The sequence below is a fragment of the Chrysemys picta genome, chromosome 3 (assembly GCF_011386835.1).
Source record: "Chrysemys picta bellii isolate R12L10 chromosome 3, ASM1138683v2, whole genome shotgun sequence".
Classification (NCBI taxonomy): domain Eukaryota; kingdom Metazoa; phylum Chordata; order Testudines; family Emydidae; genus Chrysemys; species Chrysemys picta.
In genome coordinates this window covers 96855144-96878131 of record NC_088793.1, presented here as the reverse complement: position 1 = coordinate 96878131, position 22988 = coordinate 96855144, and the positions used below count along the sequence as shown (strand labels likewise).

General features: G+C 43.5%; 1 protein-coding gene across 15 annotated transcripts in view; it reads right to left on the bottom strand.

Annotated features, from left to right (window-relative positions):
• Positions 1-22988, bottom strand: part of NCOA7 (nuclear receptor coactivator 7) — a 142162-nt gene that overhangs the window by 4037 nt on the left and 115137 nt on the right. For 14 of the 15 annotated variants that reach the window (XM_042847982.2, XM_008176217.4, XM_008176206.4 and 11 more), the window contains 5 exons: positions 21294-21441; positions 8677-8802; positions 8232-8384; positions 7430-7525; positions 6579-6652 (listed from right to left, as the gene is read on the bottom strand). In XM_042847982.2, the coding sequence (XP_042703916.2) occupies positions 6579-6652; positions 7430-7525; positions 8232-8384; positions 8677-8802; positions 21294-21441 (597 nt within the window). Of the gene's footprint in view, positions 1-6578; positions 6653-7429; positions 7526-8231; positions 8385-8676; positions 8803-14020; positions 14333-21293; positions 21442-22988 lie in introns of those variants that run through there. The other variant, XM_065588533.1, reaches the window with a different exon arrangement.

Below are 22988 nucleotides of genomic sequence, written 5' to 3'. Positions count from 1 at the left end.
TCCCTGCGGATCTTAAGCAGCACCTTGTGGATGAATGGTATCAGCAGGAAGGCATACATTAGACGGTCTCCCCAGGGTAGCACGAATGCATCCGAGATAGAGCCCGGACTGTGTTTTTGGAAAGAGAAAAACGTTGGACACTTCCTGTTGCACCTGGTGCCAAATAGGTCTACCCGGGGAAACCCCCACCTTTGGAAGATGGAATGTACGACATCTGGATGCATGGCCCACTCGTGGTTGCGAAATGACCTGCTGAGGTGGTCTGCAAGCTCGTTCCGTATTCCATGGAGATAAACGGCTCACCTTGAGGCATCCTATGTAAAACATGGTGGTGGTGTCGTCGGTTATCACCGCCACGCACTGACCCTGAATTCTGGCCTGGAAGGTCTGGCAGGCTAGACGCATAGCTCTGAGCTCCTTGATGTTGATGTGGAGTGAGAGCTCGACCTGCAACCACAGACCTTGCGTCTGTAGGTCTCCCAGGTGGGCCCCCCAACCCAGAGCAGATGCATCTGTTACTAGGGTCATGGAGGGTTGAAGGGTGCTGAATGGGAGTCCTTCGCAGACCGTGCAAGGGTCTAGCCACCATCGAAGGGATTCTAGAACTCGCTCCGGTACTGTCACTACTGAGTCCAAGCTGTCTCGACCTGGGTAATAAAGTTGAGGCGAGCCATGCCTGGAGCGGCCTGACCCTCAGTCTGGCATGCCCGACCATATAGGTGCAGGCTGCCATGTGACTGAGGAGACTCAGGAATCCCCTTGCAGTTGTGGTGGGGTACTGCCTGAGAGTCTGGATAATATCTGTCATTGTTTGACATCTAGACTCCGGCAGGATTGCTCTGGCCTGTACTGAGTCCAGCACCACCTCGATGAATTCTATTCTTTGAGTCAGTGAAAGCGTGGATTTGTTCATGTTGAGGAGGTGTCCTAGTCTCTCGAAGGTGTCTCTGACTAACCGGACTTGGGACTCCACTTGTTCCCTGGAGCGCCCCCGCAGCAGCCAATCGTCGAGGTAGGGATACACCTGTACCTGCCTCTTTCAGAGAAAGGCTGTGACCACCGACATGCACATATTATAGATGTCGATAGACCGAATGGGAGCACTGGGAACTGGTAGTGTTTGTGGCTGACCACAAACCTCAGGAAAAGTCTGTGGGCTGGAGGAATGGCTATGTGAAAGCACACATCTTTCATGTCAAGGGTGGTGTACCAGTCCCCCGGATCCAGGGAAGGTATGATCATACTCAGGGAGGCCATGTGGAACTTCAACTTCACTATGAGCTGGTTGAGTCTTCTTAGGTCTAGAATGGGTCTGAGACCTTCCTTCACCTAGGAGATGAAGTATCGGGAGAGAATCCCTTGCTCCTTAGGAACCTCCTTCACTGCCCCTATGGCAAGGCGTGAGTGCACCTCCTGAACAAGGAGTTGCTCGTGAGAAGGGTCCCTGAAGAGAGATGGGGAAGAGGGGTGGGAGGAAGGAGAGGAGCAGAACTGGAGAGAATATCCCACTTCTACTGTGTGAAGCACCCAGCGGTCTGATGTTATTTGTAACCATGCATGTAGAAGTGGGACAGACGATTCAGGAAGTACGGGGAAGGATCTGGGATATTGGCGGGTACGCCGTCCTCAGGCGTCCCTTCAAAATCCTTGTTTAGAGCCCGACAATGACTTGGTTGGGCCCTGACCTTGCCCTGAAGGGGGTATGAAGGCTTGTGCCTGTGATTTCTGCTCCATCTATAAAAATCCTGCCTCGGCCAAGGAGGATATGGGCATTGCTGTTGCAGTGATTGGGGCTTACAGTGCTTGTATTGGGTTGCTGGGGTGTGCATTCCTAATGACTTCATGATCGCCCTGGAATCTTTCAAACTGTGCAGCTTGAAGTCAGTCTGCTCCGAAAAAAGCCCTGCGTCCTTGAAGGGAAGGTGCTGCAGGGTTTGCTGTACTTCCGGGGGTAGCCCGGACGTTTGGAGCCATGGTACAGGTGGCCGAATCTGTCGAGTCCAGGGACGCCTGCAGAGAGGTCAGTGTAACTGCCTTCCCTTCCTCGACGACAGCAGCAAATTCCATTCTGAAGTCCGCCGGGATCATGTCTTTGAACTTCAACATGGTGGTCCATGAATTTAAGTTATATCTACTGAGGAAAGCCTGCTGAGTGGCGATCCTCAGTTGTAGACTGCCCGTGGCATAGACCTTTCTGCCGAAGAAGTCCATCCTTTTCGCTTCCTTGGATTTGAAGGCTGGCCCTTGCTGTCCTTGACGCTCCTTCTCATTGACTGCTGACACAACAAGTGAGCATGGCTGTGCGTGTGAGAATAAATACTCATATCCCTTGGAAGGGATGAAGTATTTACTTTTGACACCTCTAGCAGTCGGCGGGATCAAGGCCGGGGTCTACCACAAAGTTTTTGTATTGTTCTGCACCATCTTGATTAGGGCAGAGCCACCCATGATGGACCTTTGGGAGCGAGAATGTCCACCATGAGGTCCTCAGTCTCGACAACCTCCTCCACTTGCAACCCCATGTTGTGGGCAATTCACCTGAGGAGGTCTTGGTGCACCCTGTGATCTATTGGAGGTGGCCCCGAAGCGGATGCCCCTGCTACAGCTTTGTCTGGGGAAGAAGACGAGGCTAGTGGAGGTACCGGGTCCTTCTGTCCCTCTAAGTCTCCGACCTCCTCTTGGTCAATACAGACCATTGTGACCACTACAGTCGATGCCTGGGACTGTTCCTGTGGTGGAGACATCTTGGCCACAACCCGAGGTTGAGGGGCGGTTGGGACAGGGTGGCCTCAGATCCCCGAGGTGCAGGTCTGTCCCCAGGAGAGTGGTGCAGCTGGCATCCTGATGCTACAGACCTTGATCCCCTTGATAAGGTGCCCTGGGCTTGATGGTACACCCAGGGGGTCCAAAAGGGCCTTTGCATCAGCGGTTGCCAGTGCTGTTGCCATCTCGGTGGCACCTCCCTTTGTTGCCTCTGGGATCTATGCGGATTATGTCTTGAATAATATGAGTCAGCATTGGACTCTGAGGAGGCCAAGCCCGATCATGTGGCTTGCCCATGTGACTCCAAAACTCCATCTTGGAGCTGGACTTTGCATAGAGTGAGGAGGGGGTCTCCACCCACAAAAGAAAATCTATTTAAACCCCTGGGAGACCCCTCCATTTTGTCTTCAGCTGGCTAAAGAGAGCCTCTCCATCCCCAAGGCTACCTGAAAGAGACTGGAACAAAGGACAGTAACTACAGGGGGTGAGAGTGATTGCTGGACCCAGACTAGAAGGAAACTAGTCTGTAAAAGGAAGCTTACTGGAACTGGTGAGGTTGTTATCTGTATTGTTTTCTTACTGTGTTAAGCTTTGTAACCACATTCCTGGGAAATCTCCAATGTGGATTGGCATCTCCAAGTTCATTGTTGGCTTAAGTGGTTCTTGATTGGGCACTTAATCTGCTGGCCAAATGCTTTACTAAGCTAGTTAAAAATCAAGCAAGTATACAGCCAATATTCTTAACTTCAAGTACAAAAATGATGAATGCATACAGATAGGATTAATAGATTCAGTAGATCATAACCTTTACAGAGATATGTTAAATGGCATATGTAGCACAAAACATATTCTAGTTATGTCATATATACATTCATAAGCATATTCCATAAAGCCTTATGCGGGGGAACCGTCACAGGATCTTGCTCCTCCTTGCTTGTTGATGTAAACCAGGCAGGACAAATGGTCTGACATGACCCTGACAGCTTTGCCCCGATGAAGGGCAGGAAATGGAGGCAAGTGTTCCTAACCACTTGAGCTCCAAAATTTTGATGTGGAGACTGGTTTTGTGGCTGCCCCTCTGTCCTGAACCATGAGAGTGTTGACGGGGGCTCGCTATCCTAACGGGGATGCATTGATTTTTAGCGTCACTAATGGGTTTTGGTGACAGAAAAGGATGCCTACACAGACACTGAGTTGCTCCTTCCACTAGTTTAGGGAGTTCTTTACATACAAGGGGACAGCCACCTGCCTGTCCAAGGTGCCCCTGTTTGGAGAATAAGTAGCTTTGATCCACCCTTGGAAGCAGCATAGGCATAGCCTTGTGTGATTGGTCACAAAGATGCAAGCTGCCACATGGCCCAAGAGTTGAATATGAAATAGTGACCAAAGGGGAGGTCCTCTAATGTGTTCTGAACCTCTCTCAGAAACCCTCAAAATTGGAGCCATTAAGCCCTGCACATAAGTACCACTGTGGAGATGGATCTCACAGCAGTGTCCGCCACATCTAGAGATGCTTGGAGAGCTGTTCTGGTCATAGCTGACCCTTGGTAATCAAACTAGAACTAATCCCTGCAGTCATGTGGCAGCTGTTCAATAAAGGCTGGGAGTTTATTGTTATTAGTAGTCATTTTTGGTCATGTCCTCTGGGAAGTTTGTGATCCAGAACTTCATGGTTGCAGATGAGTAAGACTTTTGTCCAAAGAGATCCCGCCGCTTTTGGTCCTTATCATAAGGGATAAATCTCAAAAAGTGCTGCCTACCCCGTTCATTCACTGTATCCACCACTAGGGAGTTGGGGGGGTGCGAAATCAGAATCTTTAAGGGGTAATTTTATCCACTGTTTTGCACATTCGTGGGATAAAGGCCAATGTTTGCCACACTATCTTAGTAGGATCCCGGAGAACCTCATTAATAAGTAGTGCCACTCTGAAGGGTGTTGCTGATTGCAGAATATCTAGCAGCATGTGTTCCGATCCCCCTGGAAGACGTCAAATATCTGCAAGTATGTCTGATACCCTTCTAATGAGGTCCTGACATTGGGCAGTTTCATCGACCATGGAAGGTGATGGAGACATAGCTGCCTCATCCGGTGGCGATGATGAAGAAGAAATGGGTGTCTCAGGGGTGGCATCCTCATCTGCCCTAGCCTCCTGCTCTTCAAACATCTCCTCCTGTCGTGGAGGAGTATAGGGAGGGTGTGAAACCCTGGTATCCCTAAGGGGCATTACTGGTGGTCTGTGAAACTGCTATCGATACACAGCCCACGGGTCCCTACATGGCCATCGTGGAGCCCCATTAGACGGCTGGGTCCACCTCCTTGGTGACCAGCGAGGTTCTCCCTGTGTGAAGGTAGATTCCCAAAGGAGTATGCAGGAGAACTCCTCACCAAATTCAAAGAGACTGATTGGGAGTCCTTTCCTCCACATCCACCCATTTTGGGGGAGCCACTGAGGATGGAGAAGATCCCTGTGTTGCAGAATGGCCTCTTGGAGATGCTTGGTACCGGTCAACAATGAGGACTTTGGTTCATCCAACACTGAGAGGTCCTTTGAGTACCAAAATTCCTATGGTACCAGAAAGGATCCTGGTATCGATGCTGTAGCCAAGGTTGCCGTAGCTGAAGCTGATGGTACCAATGATGATGGGCATACAGCAGATATTATAGATGTCAGGTGCTGATGCTCGCTTGGTACTGAGGATACTACTTGTACAGGCATCCCTGACTCAGCTGCTTGCATTGGTGATGATGATGGGGCTAAGGTGCGTGACAGCAACAACTGCTGAACAGGATGCTTCGTTGCTGATGGCAGGGTCGAACTCAATGGTACCATGTGCTTACCCTCCCCTTACTAGTGGAGGGTATAGGTGCCATATCAGAGCTGTGTTTGGAGCTCTGGGAGTTTGCAGGCTCACAGGTACCAGAGGAAGAGTCCTTGGCCTCAACAGTACCCTTTGAGACTGAGGACCTTGATAGGAACCTGGTCTTTTTTGGAGATAGAAGAGTGAGAGTCCATGCTCCTCTTTCTGTGAGTCTTCCCAGCAGGCTCCAAAGACTTTCCTTTTTTAGAGGAGGCATGCCCTGAGGCTAATGGGGTGCTGGATCTGTCCAGGGATTCTTCTGGCCTGGCTCAGAGAGTGGTTGCAAGAAGCATTCCATGGCCAACAATCTGAGAGATTTATCTCCCTGCTCTTCCTAGCTGTGGACTTAAGGGCCAAACAGAAGGAACATTTCTGGGACATGTGGAACTCTCCCAGGCAACAGACACACTTGGGAGTGCCCATTGCTTACTGATATAGCTTCCAAGCAAGAGAGGCAGCATTTGAAGCCTGGTGAGCCAGGCATGCCCTGCCAGAAGAAGACAAGTCTCCCCAGAGGGAAGGGGGGGGGAACCACCCACTAACCAAAACTAAACTATGGTAAACATGAAGTACAACGATCTGTGCAAAACAAAGAGAAGGCCAATTACAATCTAGGTGGACATGCTAGGTGTTCCATAAGGCTGAGGCAGTAGAGAAGGAACTGAGGGTGGTTTGCGTGTGCATCCCTATGTAGCCTTAGTGTCTGCCACCAGGAGGCATAGGGTGCATGCGCAGGCCAAACGGACACTGCTGACTAGAAATCTCTGATTATGGGCTCAGGAGACACATGTGCGCCTGACGCGGAGCACCCATAGGGAAACTATTCAAAGAAGGATAAATTAATCTACTGGACTAACCAGTTTTAACTTAACTTTCACACTTACATGTAACACTATCCCTTCTCTCCCAAAGTGTAGTCAATTATAGGATTTCAAAACCAAAAACCACACACTTACCCTCCACCTCCAAGTTCTAGAGAGCCGATATCTCCATTGATAAAGTAGGTGTTTTCTCCAGACCACTTAAACACCTACAAATGCAAGACCCAAATTTGATTATTGGGAATATAATAAAGTAAAAAAGTAGGCTGGGGAATTATTCTGGGCAATTTAGTGTGTGTGTGTGTGTGTGTGTGAGAGAGAAAAAATAAAACAGCATGGTTCATATCTAAAAAAGGCACTAGATTGCTTTAAATTTTACATGTGTCCAATCAATACGCCTTTCCTTTTCATAGACTTTTTAATTTCTTCAGTATTTAAAAATAAACAGTCTATTTACATTTTAGGGGTGTCTCACAGTTGCCCCATTCTCTAGTTTCTTGTCACTATGATCTAAGCACTTTGTGAAATCATAAACTGCTTCTGTAGTTGCCACCTCTGGTTTTATGAGTGTTCCATGGTTTATTCATTACATCTTCCCACACAATCAACTTAGAACCCTCTTCTCACTCTTATGGAAGAGACTGGTCCAGCTCCTTCAGCCACTTTTGCTGAAAGTATTGAAGTTTGGTAGCACTGAATGAAGAGTTTAGTGATTAGCTGCATTCACAAGAAGTTTGTGACACACCTTCAAACTGATGCCTTCTGAGGACTCAAATTTTTTTCTTCTCTCTCTGACCAAGAGAAGTTGGTCCACTAAAAGATATTACTCCTCCCACCTTGTCTCTCTAATATCCTGGAACCAACATGGCTACCTCAACACTGCAAAAGGTTCTCATGATAAACATACTGTATCAATAATGTTTTGTCAAGCATGTTTCACAAATGGAGCTCCCCCTAGCCTTGGGTCCCCTCCCCCAACAAGTTACCTTGAAGTTTGGACTAAACGTGTAGAGGAAAGTTTCGCCTGTGCCGTAATAGTGGTCGCTAAATTTGAAAGGATGTGTTGCATATGCTCCAAATATCTGTCAAAACAAAAATGGTTGTGTCATACTTGAAGATAATTTGCAAAATTCAAAAGGAGAAAGGCCTTTCAAATATAGTTTCTGACAAATAACTGCACTGATGTTTTAGGTAGGTTAAAGGCTAATTAGTAAAATTTGGGGGGGGGGGGGGGGATGCTGATCTGGTGTCTGGGTTGTCCACACCCCATTTTAGCTTTAAAAGCCACATGGCTCCAGATATGAGGATTCTAGAAGCTATTGGAGAACTTCACACCAGTCCTAAAGATGCTCTCTGCTATTTTATAGCAGATTGATAACTGAATTCTGCTAGTGACTGGGATGGATGCTTGCGAGAACACTATTACAATTGCAAAGCATGCTCCTTAGAAATTGTGAGTTGCTGTAGAGATTTTAACTCTTTTAGTACTAATATTTTCCTGGGTTTGAGTTTAAGGATAAATATGCTAATTTAGCAGTACTAAGCATAGTATAACATATATCTGGTCTTATTTTGTCTCATACTATTCCATATAATTGAATTTGGCTGAAAACTACTGCTTTGCTAGCAAGCGTATGCAACTCTTAAAATTGTATGGAATACTCATGTGAAGGTTGTACTGCAAATGATAAAGACTGTAAATAGATTAAACTATCATAAGGTCTTCTATAATGGGGTCACTCCAATCAAGGAGACCCCCAAATAAGTGCACTATACTCAAGTCCTAACCTGGTTGTCCATATCTTTGATGACAAGGAGGACTGGACTGTCAAGAGACGCTGATTTCCTGTACAGAGTTTTCAGGCTGGTTCCATGCTCCAATGTGCTATATGCAAGCCGCCATGGATATCCCTGCACTCTTGCTGGCAGACAGCGGGCAAGCTAGGAGTGAAAGGAAAGAATGGTGTAGACATTTAATTATATAGGATTTCTCTCTCTTCATCTCAAGTCGACAGCCAGTAGAGCTCTGCAAGAAGCTGTGCCTGATACCTAGACACTACAGAGATGGGTATTTACAATGCACCCAAAATAAAGAGCTGAAGCATTGTGGTTAGAAATTTAAATTTGCGATAGTGTGCCAATATAATTTCTAATGTAACTGTTCCAGTGTCAGCAGGGAAGAAAATGAGAATGTGGGGAAGGGAGTAAACCAAAACTCCATTACTAATTATACCTGTTCTATGTGCATATTCTCTAGGAGCGCGCTGTGGTGCTTTAGGATAGGTAAAGAATCACCGTCATCTTCCTCATAGTAACTGCAAATGCTCTTTCGACGTTTTGCCTCTTCTACAGTGATAATCTGAGACAAGAGGACACAAGTATTATAAATTTGAGTCAATTTCTGAGTTTTCATTAACTTTAAACCTGAAAGAGTGAATTAGACTAATGGAGTTAAATTAGTACCAGGCCCAGATCTTGTACACTGTGAAGCAGCTCCAGAAAGCTAGTATATCCTACATATGCAGGACCACGCCAGCGTAAGGGGATACCCCAGGGACAATGTTACATATTGAATAAAGAAGTGTTGTTGACCCTGTCCCACAATACAAAAATCAGGGGTCACCTGATGAAATTAAATAGGCAGCAGATTTAATACAAACAAGAGGAAGTACTTTTTCATTCACCACAATTAATCTGTGGAACTCATTGCCATGGGATTTTTATGATGGCCAAAAGTATAACAGAGTTTTAAAAAAATAAATAAAAAAAGAGAACTGAATAAATTCATGGAGGATACGTCCACCAATGGAAATTAACCAAGATGGTCAGGGATGCAACCTCTTGCTCGAAGCAACCCTACACTCTGACTGCCAGAAACTGGAAGATGGGGTGGATCACTCCAAAATTGCCCTGATCTGTACACTCTCCCTGAAGCTCTGGTACAGTCACAGTCAAAAGACAAGATACTGTGTCAGACCAATAGTCCATCTAATCCAGTATTGCAGTTCATATATTCTTATTCTATGGGTAGCACAGGACACGTCTTCCTTATGGCTTGACAATTCCTTGTTGCTGTATTAACCCCTTGGGGCCATTAGCTGGTGAAATAACTAAGCTATGTTAAGGAACTGGCCTGGTACATACTTAGTCCAACATCAAAGGAGTGCAAAGGCCACCTCCTCCTGAGAGGCACAATGCGCATCTGGGCCACGGGGCTTCAGATGTTCTTTTAAATATGGAGGATGCAGAAGCTTCTTCGTTTTCCTTCCTGCAGTTAGTCAAGCGCAGTAAACTCTTCTCAGATGCTAATGCATAGCACTAGTATAAATAAGGCTTTACGTTTCACTTCCCATTATTCAAGTATCAGAGGGGTAGCCGTGTTAGTCTGGATCTGTAAAAAGTGACAAGAAGTCCTGTGGCACCTTATAGACTAACAAACATATTGGAGCATAAGCTTTCATGGGTGAACACATGCATCTGACGAAATGGGTGTTCACCCATGAAAGCTTATGCTCCAATACGTCTGTTAGTCTATAAGGTGCCACAGAACTTGTTACTTTTTACTTCCCATTATTGCTAAACTAACAACAGCCCTTTCTTGCTCATTAATAAACATTTATTTATATAAACTGAAATAAAACACCACACCAAAGAACCAAAAAGAAAGTTACATTTGAGCAAAACCTGGAAGAAAAGCACGTACTCTGAAAACTGAATCATATAGGCAAGCTCTCAATGAAACTATATGCTCAGTCAAGTATTTAGTCCCAAATTCTTACTAATGTAAGTTCTTTCTTGTCTATAAAATAGTCATTTTGGGAAACTGATGCTTATTTCAAGAAATTTTAAGAATTTATTCCAAGGTCAAAGGTCTCATGGTATGATTTTTTTTAAAATACATTTTCAGTTGAAAAACTATCCAATAATTCTTTGGAAATGTGGAGAGCGATGGGTTACTGACAGTTTTTAAATCTGAGTGTGCTACAACTTTAAAAACAACATTGATCCATATAAAGCCTCATTAGTCAGATTTGGATTCAAATGTTCTTCCTATAGTTAGAAGGAAAATGCCATGCCCCCAGAACTCCATTAAGGTCATTGCCTGTTCCAATAGGGCTATAACTTTAGTGAGAACTGACTGCAGAGTCTGGCTTCAAATTTATCAGTTATCTAAACCCACTCTCACTGTACAAACCTATCAGCCTACAATTCCCACTCTGATGACCTGGAATAATGGCCCTAATCTTTGTGCTGGGTGCTCTGCAGCCAACTCATAAGTGCAGCTTTAGGCTATCTTTACAGTGCTATGCAAAGCCATTCCCCTCCAGCATCAATTACAAAAGCTGTTGTAATTTGCAAAAGCTGCCAAGAATTTCCAAGAAGCCCTCTCCTCCTACTTTAGCCACAGGTAGAAGCTGCTGGGTCAGCTATCTGCCCCAAGCCCCAGCGCTCCTCCCATATCTAAAGCCCTGAGCCCTGGTGCTCCCATGGGGCAGAAGCCCTGAGGGCCCCTCCCGTCCCAAGCCTTGATCTCCCCCCACCCTGCAGCTGCAACCCCAACTCCCTCGTGGCTGAAGTCTATAACATTTTGTTGAAAGTTACAGAACATTTCAGATATACGAACAACCTCCATTTCCGAGGTGTTCGTAACTCTGAGGTTCTACTGTACAAACTAAAATTTCATACAATGACTTGTTTATACTGCTCTATATACACACTATACACTGAAATGTAAGTACAATATTTATATTCTAATTAGGGCTGTCACACTGTTAAACAATAATAGAATACCATTTACTTAAATATTTTGGATGTTTTCTACATTTTCAAATATATTGATTTCAATTACATTTATATTTATTTTTATTACAAATATTTGCTCTGTAAAAAACAAAAAAATAGTATTTTTCAGTTCACCTAATACAAGTACAGTAGAGAAATCTCTTTATAATGAAAGTTAATTCTAAATTTCTAAGTTCATATACAAAAAATAACTGCATTCAAAAATAAAACAATGTAAAACTTTAGCGCCTACAAGTCCACTCAGTCCTCCTTCTTGTTCAGCCAATCGCTCAGACAAACAAGTTTGCTTATATTTATGGGAAGTAATGCTGTCCGCTTCTTGTTTACGATGTCACTTGAAAGTGAGAACAGGCGTTCACATGGCATTGTTATAGCTGGTGTCACAAGATATTTACGTGGCAGATGCGCTAAAGATTCATATGTCCTTTCATGCTTCCACCACTATTCCAGAGGATATGCATCCATGCTGATGACAGGTTCTGCTCGACAACGATTCAAAGCAGTGAGGACCAATGCATGTTCATTTTCATCATCTGAGTCAGATGCCACCAGCAGAAGGTTGATTTTTTTTTTTTTGGTGGGTTCGGGTTCTGTAGTTTCCACATCCAAGTGTTGCTCTTTTAAGATTCCTAGCAGCATTCTCCACAACTCCTCTCTCTCAGATTTTGGAAGGCACTTCAGATTCTTAAACCTTGGGTTGAGTGCTGTAGCTATCCTGAGAAATCTCACATTGGTACCTTCTTTGCCTTTTGTCAAATCTGCTGTGAAAGTGTTCTTAAAATGAACATGTGCTGGGTCATCATCCGAGACTGCTATAACATGAAATATATGGCAGAATGCGGGTAAAACAGAGCAGGGGACATACAATTCCCCCCCAGCCACCCAGGAGTTCAGTCACAAATTTAATTAACTTTTTTTTTTTTTTTTTTTAAACAAGCATCGTCAGCATGTCCTCTGGAATGGTGACCGAAGCATGAAGGGGCAGATGAATATTTAGCATATCTGGCACATAAATACCTTGCAACACTGGCTACAAAAGTACCATGCGAATCCCTGTTCTCACTTTCAGGTGACATTGTAAATAAGATGCAGTAAGCAGTATCTCCCGTAAATGTGAACAAACTTGTTTGTCTTAGCAATTGGCTGAACAAGAAGTAGGACTTGTAGGCTCTGAAGTTTTACATTGTTTTGTTTGAGTGCAGTTATGTAACAAAAAAATTAAATAAAAAAAAAATCTACATTTGTAAGTTACACTTTCACCATAAAGAGATTGCACTACAGTACTTGTATGAGGTGAATTGAAAAATACTATTTCTTTTGCCATTTTTACAGTACAAATATTTGTAATAAAAAATATAAAAAGTGAGCACTGTACACTTTGTATTCTGTGTTGTAATAGCAATCAATATATTTGAAAATGTAGAAAAACATCCAAAAATATTTAATAAATTTCAGTTGGTATTCTCTTGTTTAACAATGCGATTAATCACGATTAATTTTTTTTAAATCACAGTTAATTTTTTTTTAGTTAATCACGTGAGTTAACTGCGATTAATCGACAGCCCTAATTCCAATTGATTTATAATTATATGGTCAAACTGATAATGGAAGCAATTTTTCAGTAATAGTTTGCTGTGACACTTTTGTATTTTTATGTCTGATTTTGTAAAGAAGTAGTTTTTAAGTGAGGTGAAACTTGGGGGTGTGGAAGACAAATCAGACTCCTGAAAGGGATACAGTAGTCTTGAAAGGTTGAGAGCAACTGGTTTAAGGGATGTGAATTTTCTGCTTTTTCCTCTCTTCTCATTAACTGTGGTCTTCCTGGAACCGGTACTTTTTTACCTTTTAATTTTTGAATATTTTATGAGTGACTCCACTCCCCCCCACTGTAATCAAAACAACCACCCCCTCCCCCACTAAGCTTTCATAATGCCTCCAGGTTTCAAAAAGAAAGAACTTATACCAAGTCTACTGGCCAAATATGTTTGTAGTGATGTATAACTGAATTTGCAGAGGCAAGCAACGGCAGATATGTTTCTTCTTAACAAGTCCATCATCAATTCCTATCAGTCAAGAATAAAAGTCAAGCCCCTCCTACCACCCAAAAAAGGGACAGAAATCCAGTTCTTAAGAAGTTAAAACAAAAAGGCATTCAATGAAGACAAACTCTCCAAAAGTTAACCTACTTGCATCACACCAGATGAATTAAATATCTCAATGCAGTAGTCCAGGGGTCGGCAACCTTTCAGAAGTGGTGTGCCAAGTCTTCATTTATTCACTTAATTTAAGGTTTCACGTGCCGGTAATACATTTTAACATTTTTAGAAGGTCTCTTTCTATAATATATAACTAAACTATTGTTATATGTAAAGTAAATAAGGTTTTTTAAATGTTTAAGAAGCTTCATTTAAAATTAAATTAAAATGCAGAGCCCCCCGAACCAGTGGCCAGGTCCCGGGCAGTGTGAGTGCCACTGAAAATCAGCTCACATGCTGCCTTCGGCACGCGTGCCATAGGTTGCCTACCCCTACTGTAGTCAGACCAAAATAGCAATGAAGAGGTCTGCGTTACCAACCATTTACAGGTCAGTTCAGGTAGCATAAACATTAAAAACCCCACAGAGAGCTGAACTGCAAAAAGGTTTTTAAGTACTGCTATTTTTAGGAACAAAGACGCAAGCCCCTGCGTGCAAAAATACCCAGTTAAAATGCATTTTAGTTTATTGGTGCAGAGATAGAACACAGCACCACAGCACTGTATGCCATCCAACGTACCTGCACAAAAGGCTCCTGGTCAGGTCTGACACAGTAAACAATCTGAATATCCAAAGGTATTTTTCGCACTCTCATTGTTATAGAATTTATTTTCACTGTATCAAACTTCTCTTCTGTACTGCCAAAGCTGTTTCTTACATGCTAGACAAGGCAGCTACTGCTTCTGACACGCTGTGATAACATTGCTTATATACTTCCCTGGTACAGTCTTACTTTCTGTTTCCCCAACATGAAGTATAAGTTTCACAAAGGATTATGACCAAATTAGGGCTTCACTCAAAGCCATTTCCTGGTAGATCCACCTTCATATGTAAAAGCTTTAAAGTTTTTTTTTTTTTTTTTGGGGGGGGGGGGGGGGGGGGAACCTTTGGAACCATTTCCAGCTATTTCCTTATTGCCACCAGCACATATTTAAAATAGAACAATGAGAGTTCAGCATGACAGGAGCAGCGGTTTGTCTCCTGTGCCTTGTGGTAGGCGTTCTGCAGCTCCTTCACTTTGACCCTGTACTGCAGAGTGTCCCGGTCATGGCCCCTTTCTGTCATTCATTGTGAAATCTGTCCGTAGGTATCATAATTCCTATGGCTGGAGTGTGGCTGGGACTGGACAGCCTCCTCTCCCCAAATGCTGATGAGGTCCAGCAGCTCGGAATTGCTCCAAGCGGGGGATTGCCTGGTGTGTGGAGCAGGCATGGTCACTTGGAAAGATGCGCTGAGACTACTGCACGTGTCACTGAGCAAACAGGAAGGGGACTTTCAAAATTCACCAAGAAATATAAGGGGTGGGACTCATGGTTGGTCACCTGAGGGCAGGGCAGTAGAGTTCAAACCAATGACCAGAGGCAAGAACAGACTGTAATTGACCAGTGTCTCTACACTGGCACCGCAGCGCTGTAGCCCTGGCGCAGAAAGCTGTACACCTCTCATCGAGGTGGTTTTTTTACAGCACTGCAACTGCGCAATTTTTGCACACTAAGTGGCTTGGCATAGTGTACACACCTCGGGAGTTACTGCACAGAAAGCTGCTTTACTGCACAGAAACTTGCCAGTGAAGAGAAGTCCTAAGTTATTCCATCATCTTTTCTTCCTCTCTTCAGCTTCTCTCAACCTCTCTCTCTGTCCTTGGGTTTATTATCCCTCCCCATCACATCTACTTACACATCATGTGCTTGAACTAACAACTGCACAGTGAAACTTACCATATATACTCGTTCATAAGCTGAATATTTTTGGTAGAAAAATGACGCATCAAAGAGTGGGGGTCGGCTTATAAACGGGTCTACACCAAAATTTGATGATTTTAAACTCTATGGAATCATTGAACTGAATATCTAATGCAGGGATTGGCAACCTTTGGCATGCACCCCGCCAGGGTAAGCACCCTACCGGGCAGGGCCGGTTTGTTTACCTGCCACATCCACAGGTTTGGCCGATCGCGGCTCCCACTGGCCACGGTTCGCCACTCCAGGCCAACGGGGGCAGCGGGAAGCGGCAGCCAGGACATCCCTCGGCCCGCACCGCTTCCCGCCGCCCCCATTGGCCTGATGCGGCAAACCGCAGCCACAAGGAGCTGAAGGGCTCCAGGCCTGCAGACACTCCAGGTAAACAAAATGTCCTGACCTGCCAGCAGCTTACCCTGATGGGCTGGGAGCCAAAGTTTTCCAACCCCTGAAATATAGGGTCGGCTTATGAAAGGGTCATACAGTTTTTGCTACTTTTACCTATCCATTTGGGGGAGGGGGGGTCAGCTTATAAATGAATGAGTTAATGAACGATTATACACGGTAAGAATGATTTGATATCCACTGACTGTACACTCAGCCCTGTACAAGGCAGGGAATAAAGTCATAAGTTTCCCTTTGCAGAACTGAAATCTATTTCTTTATACAGCATTTAAGCTACAGACTGTAAAGTGGAAGTTATCAACAATTACAGACAGGCGACAGTTTTCCAATATAAACCCTACTTTCCATCCCTTTCTCTAACTTTTGAATAGAGCAACTCATTTGTTTGCAGATAGGAATGCTTAAAATAGGAGAGCTGTAGAATTTTTCTAGAGATGTTTGAAATTTTACTATTTAAATTCTTAAATACTAGATCAATTTTTTTAAAATTAAAATTAAAACTTGGTGTTGGAAGGCTAGCAGTTCTAAGTGCTACACTCAGCTGTGTTCTGGAACTAACAGAAGCTGGGGATGGCCGAGTTGGATCATCATGGAGGAACACTGAACAGGTGGTAGGGTGTAGTCTATAGGCTCCAAGCTCTGATATTCAGGCTACTTTGAAAACCAGCAGATCTCCTAAGCTCCAGTCAAGCAAGACTCCTCCTCTTACTCCTGGGGGAATTCTGCACCAAAATATTAAAAATTCTGCACCATAAAATTAAAAATTCTGTGCACAATATTTTAAAATTCTACAAAATTCCACACATTTTGTCAAAATAATGCAATATAATCATGCCAGTTTCAATTACTTTGGTAATTTATTTAAACTACAATACAATGGATGGAGAATGGGAGTGGGGAGCACTGGAGGAAATCCCCACCCCTTTGTCTAATAGTAATATAGCTAGGTTTGACCCTTTATTTCTAGTTATTAGTCAATAAATATATGCAGCCATATGCTCAGTGTTATAGGCAACTGAAGAGCAAGTAAGGGCTGGGGTATCAAACTCACAATTTATACTGGATACTGACCATCTCCAGAAATGTAAGTACCAAAAGTTCATGGAGCACATTTTGATAGTGATTGGAACTGGTCTACATTTTTGAACTGAAAAAAATTCCTAATGCACCATAAACATTTATAAGGCCATACTGTCCTTTACACCACTCAGGCAATGTAAAGGAGCCTTGAAACTTTTACATCTGTTTTATGCTCCTGGGGGAATTCACAAAGACAATGGGAACAATTCAGGAAGGCTGCTACATTCTGCTCTGCCCCACACCTACCTCCTCAGAAACACCCCAAAGCCCTGCCTCTCCACGCCAAGTGTGCCACAATAGTGGGCAAGAGGGACAGAGTCTCTCTCTCCCTCTCACACGCACGAATGCCCAGCTCTCACCCCCCACACCCCCTCCACTGTCCTAGTGGTGATTTACATCTCTACCAGCTGCCTGAACCAACCTGCCTGCGCTGCCGTGGGGGCACATAGCTCAGTGGTTTGAGATTGGCCTGCTAAACCCATGGTTGTGAGTTCAATCCTTGAGGGGGCCACTTAGGGATCTGGGGCAAAATCAGTACTTGGTCCTGCTAGTGAAGGCAGAGGGCTGGACTCGATGACCTTTCAGGGTCCCTTTCAGTTCTATGAGATAGGTATATCTCATATATTATATTAATGACCGCTCTTGTGGGCTTCCCCATCAGAAGTCATTTTTCTGCAGGGAAGCAAAGAAATCTGTGGGGGACAAGAATTCTGCGCATGCACAGTGATGCAGAATTTCCCCAGGAGTATCCTCTGTACCCCTAGCAGTGGGAGAAGTGGGCATTGGGGATAGGGAAAGGAGCAAGTCAAGGAAAGGGGCTGGCTGGAGAAAGGGAATGAGTCTGCAGCCTGGTAATGAGAACCAGCTGGAGTCTGGAATCAGACAGCTAGGAGTGGTTGAGAAACCAAGGCCAGAGACCATCTGTGGGACCTGGGAATGAGGTGCTCTGAGAAGCAGAACCATAGAGCTAGTGAGTAATCTCCTCGGGGTGAGGTGGAGTGGGGAGGAGAATCTTTGCATTCTCAGCGAAGCTTTCACCAACCTTCAAGTTTTCACTAGATAGTATACAGAAATTTTCTTGAAGCAGAAGCCTGACGTGAGATGAAGTAAGAAATTAACAAAAAATACAACAAATTCCAAACAAAACATTAGTAACTTTACTTGCAAATTAACATAAGCACAATTCAAGAGAAGATGATGCACCAAATAAGTGTGTAAAATAAAAAAAATCCCCAAAGCATGAAAATTACTGTGAGTCACCTTGTTACCCACACCTTCAGTGAGAGAAAGACTTGCTAGTGCTTAGGCTGGTGCTGTCAGGCAGCTGACACCCAGTCGTTAGCTACCCAAACAAACAATCTCCTCAGGGCTATGCCAGCCTCCACTTTGCTTTACACTTTACCCATAGGGGCACCTCAGTCCCTGAGCCTCTCACCTCTGTGATATCCAGCCCCGACACTAAGTATTCACAGAAACATGAGGTTTGCTATCCCACTGTACATACCAGCTTATGAGATTCAATTCAGGATCAGCCCTGATGTAACATCACAGCTCTGAGATACATTTATAATGAAAACTATCCTAAGTTCATCATCAAAAGCTAAGACTTAGGAGATAGTGAATGACGATAATGGAAACAGAAAGGTTATATATAAAAAACAAAATCCATGCATGCTTTCTAGAGACTGAACTTGGTTAACCTGTTTAAGTTATCTGTCTAAAAAGCAGTCTCTTCTCACCTAATATGTCTTTTATAGTGCTCCCAACCAGGACAGGTTGGGATCCTCTTTTCATTAATGTAATCATAGAATCACAAATGTAGGACTGGAAAGGACCTACTCCAGACCCCAGCACTAAGGCAGGACTTAGTGTTATCCTTCCAGCCCATCCTGACAAGTATTAGTCAAACCTGTTCTTAAAAAACCTCCAACGACAGAGATTCCACAGCCTCCCTAGGTAATTTATTCCAGTGTTTAACTTCTCACAGTTAGGAAGTTTTTCCTAATATCTAATGTAAGTCTTTCTTGCTGCAATTTAAGACCATTCCTGCTTGTCCTGTCCTCAGTGGCTAAAGAGAACAATTTATTACCCTTCTCTTTAGAACAATCTTTTACATACTTTATGACTGTTACCATGTCTCCCCTCAGTCTTCTCTTCTCCAGACTAAACAAACCCAATTTTTTTAATCTTTCCTTGTAGGTCATGTTTTCTAGACCTTTTATCATTTTTGTTGCCCCCTCTGGACTTTTTCCCAATTTGTCCACATCTTTCCTGAAGTTTGGTGCCCAGAACCGGACAAAGCTCTGCAGCTGAGGCCTTATCAGCACAGAGTAGAGCAGAAGAATTACTTCTTGGGTCTTGCTTACAACACTCTTGCTAATACATCCCAGAATGATGTTTGGCCCCCCCCCCAAAAAAGGGGGGGGGGCAACTATTTTACATTGTTGACTCATATTTAGTTTGTGATCCACTATAACCTCCAGTATCAGAGGGGTAGCCGTGTTAGTCTGAATCTGTAAAAAGCAACAGAGGGTCCTGTGGCACCTTTAAGACTAACAGAAGTACTGGAGCATAAGCTTTTGTGGGTGAATACCCACTTCATCAGACGCAAGATCCTTTTCTGAAGTACTCCTTCCTAGGCAGTCATTTCCCATTTTGTATATGTGCAATTGATTATTCCTTCCTAAGTGTAGTACTTCGCATTTGTCCTTATTGGATCTCATCCTATTTTTTTCAGGCCATTTCTCTAGTTAAAATCACATTGCCTGATTATTTCCTAAGGTGCAGGATAAAGAGATGTCCTTTTGCCTCCTGCTGAAGCTTATTCCCTGGTGTGATTTCATGTTGAATTCACATCTTCATGTTGACTTGCAATGCTTAAACTTACACATGAACTGAGGCAGTCAGGTAAATATACATCCCTTGCCTGGCAGAAACCCATTTTTAAGGCCTGCCTTGATTCAGAGACTTTTTTAGGAACAGAATTTCTTTATACATATAAAACTTTTTAATGAAGTATCTGTACATACATTTCACAAGGATATTAATGATCTGTGGCTTTCATTAAAAATCCTACATGACATCATTTATGGATTAACAGATGAAAGCAGTGTACAAGATGTAGTTTGTCAGGCATCATTGTTACAGTACAGTGAACCCTTTGCCAACAGACACTGAGGTGTTCTTATGGTCACAATGATGGAAATCAGAAGCTAATATTACAAACAGTTCTACCCTTAGCACAGGGGTGGGCAAACTATGGCCACCTCCATGGCGCCGCGGGCCCCACGCCACTCCCGGAAGCAGCCAGCACCACGTCCCTGCGGTCCCTGGAGGAAATGGGGGCAGAGGGCTCCGTGCGCTGCCCTCGCCTTCAGGCACCGCCCCCTGCAGCTCCCATTGACCAGGAACGGGGAACCGCGGCCAACGGGAGCTTCGGGGGAGGTTCCCGCAGGCGAGGGCAGCGCGCAGAGCCCTCTGTCCCCCGCTTCTCCAGGGGCTGCAGGGACGTGGTGCCAGCTGCTTCCAGGAGAGGCGCGGGGCCAGGACAGGCAGGGAGCCTGTCCTCCAGGTAAGCGGTGCCAGGCCAGAGCTGGCACCCTGAACCCCTCCTGCACCCCACATTTCAACCCCCTGCCCTGAGCTCCCTCCCGCACCTCAACCCCCTGCACTGAGCCCCCTGCCGCACCCACACCCTTCCTGCACCCCAACCCCCTGCCCCTTCCTGCACACCACACCCCCTCCCACACCCCAATGCCCTGTCCCAGCCCTACATTCATGGCCCTGCATACAATTTCCCCACCCCTGCCTTAGCACCAAATCCACAAAGTCTGTTGAACAAAAACACGTCACAAAGACCAGTACCCAGACCTCTAACTCTGTCCCAGTAATGCAACACTCAAAATAAAGTTCACTTACGCTTCACAGTTATCTATTCAGTGCAAAGCTTTTGCCCAGAACTGTAAAACTTTAATACCTTATCTTCCTTATTCTTTTTCATATAAACATTGTGATATGTTTGGCCTTTCACACATGCATGTACAATCCACAGATCAGAGATACATCAGTAATGCTGTAAAAGTATTCATTAATCATTTAAAACAGATGCTCAAGCAAGCACTATACTAAATGATATTCTCCTCCTTGGAACTTCACTGAAGCGGACCTATAAGTGCCTTTTCTGCAACATTTGCAACTATTGTAACATTTGTAAAGTTTCAAAAAAATGTTCTCTCTCTAAAAGGCTATGAAATATTATTTAAAAACTTGTTATGCAAATACTTACTGCAACTATTATACAGTCTATTGATTCTGCTGGAATTAGAAAGTTCCTTGCCTGGCCACTACTTGACCACTAGAGGATGATGGGAAAGGAGAGCAGTAGGGATGAGAGTAGGTATGTTGGACAGCCACAAAGCCTGAGGACACCATAATACAAGGAGTAAGAGTCCTACCAGTAAAAAAAGTACCAGAATGTTAGAAAAATTAAGAGTATGTATTTAGATTCTCAGTGGATGATGCACATTCCCTGTATCATTCTTGAATCTTTGAAAAATAGAAGGCACTTACTTCCCAGCTTTTAGTTGATGGCTCACTGAAGAAATTGTCTATCATATCAAGCTCTTCCTTTTCCACCACTACAAAACCTTGCTCTTTGGCATCTTTTCCATATACTTCTGGTGACCATTGAACAAAAAATGTATACAGATGATCTACCCTGTGAAACAAAACAAGAGAAGACATGGTATTCAGTTTTCCACAGAATTGACATATGGTATGCAAATTTCACTCAATGGCAAAGAATGAACAACAATTCAAGTTTTTGTCTATATATTTTCACACTCAAATTAATGCATTGCACAGCTACAGGTCCTTACAGCATTTTAAAATTTCAGCTCATGTCACCTTTGTGTTTTTCCCTCATTTTACACATGAGGAAACTGAGGCATAGAGAAACCAAGTGGCTTGCCCAAGGTCACACAAAACTTGTGCGTCAGAGTCAAAGACAGAACTTCCACCTCCCAGTCTTCTTTATTCACAGAATTTAAGGCCAGAAGGAATCAATCATTATGATCATTCAGTATGACCTCCTATGTAAAACACAGGCCAAAGAACTTTTCACCCAATAATTCCCACATCAAGCTCCTTACTTATGGTGGAGCTATAGCATTATTTTTTTCATTAGAAAGACTTAACACCACCACTGTCCCTCCTCCTTTTATCACAATGGAAATGATCAGTTATTGCTGGTTTTCTGAAACTGACAGTATAACAACATCCCCAGGTAGGTAGAGAGCTAGCTCACCACCGTCTTCCTTTGCTATTTATTAAACACACCTTAAAAAATTATTGCAGTGTATAAAAATGAGCATCAGTGACCTATTTACACCAAAATTATTTTGTTGTGATAGTGCTAGAAATTGTGCAATTAGAATACACCCTCTCACTAATACTTTCCTGTCAGTAGATGCACCACTTCCCAGAGGCCTATACCTATTGATGAAAATTAAAAGTCCTAACTAGAGATCATACCTATGAAGTTATAAATAATTATACTACATAGGAAGATTGTCAACTAGCAAGTTATCTTACCAGCAATCTTGATTATTCCTTGACAGACAGATAAAAACCAAAAGAGGAAGGGCCTTATTTCATTACCTTTTTCCTGGGAATTTATCAGACGTTATTACTACAACAACAAAAACAGGTGAAACTTGGTGAAAAAAATATTAATAATTCTTCTGGGTAAATATTGGAGTATATTTTTGTGGACGGAAGGACAGAGGGAAAAAGTATTCAGTAGATTAATGCTTTAATGAATGGAATTCAATATGGTTTGCTACAGAACTAAAACAGAACTCAAAACTCAATGCCACCTCTGAGTTTAAGAAAACAGATTTCTAATCCCCAATTAAAAATTTTCATTAGAACAAACAATTTACTGTTGTAGACATAGTGCTATTAGCCCTATAAATATTTACATTTAATAAGTGGGCCACACCATTTGCAGTGCATACACTCAACTTCATGCTTTTCTCCTGCTTTTGTTTTCTTAAAACTTGATTACTTCCTGGTGTTCTGAAACATACTCTAAAATGGAAAGAAAACGAAAATCTGTATCGGTGTGTCAGATCTTTAAACCGTTACCTGCTAACCACTTAAAATGTGTAACGGGTGGGCATGAGATTCATTAGTACATTCAGATGTACATGCACTTCATACATATTATTTTGACAGATATTGATGTTTATTTTTAAGCTTTTT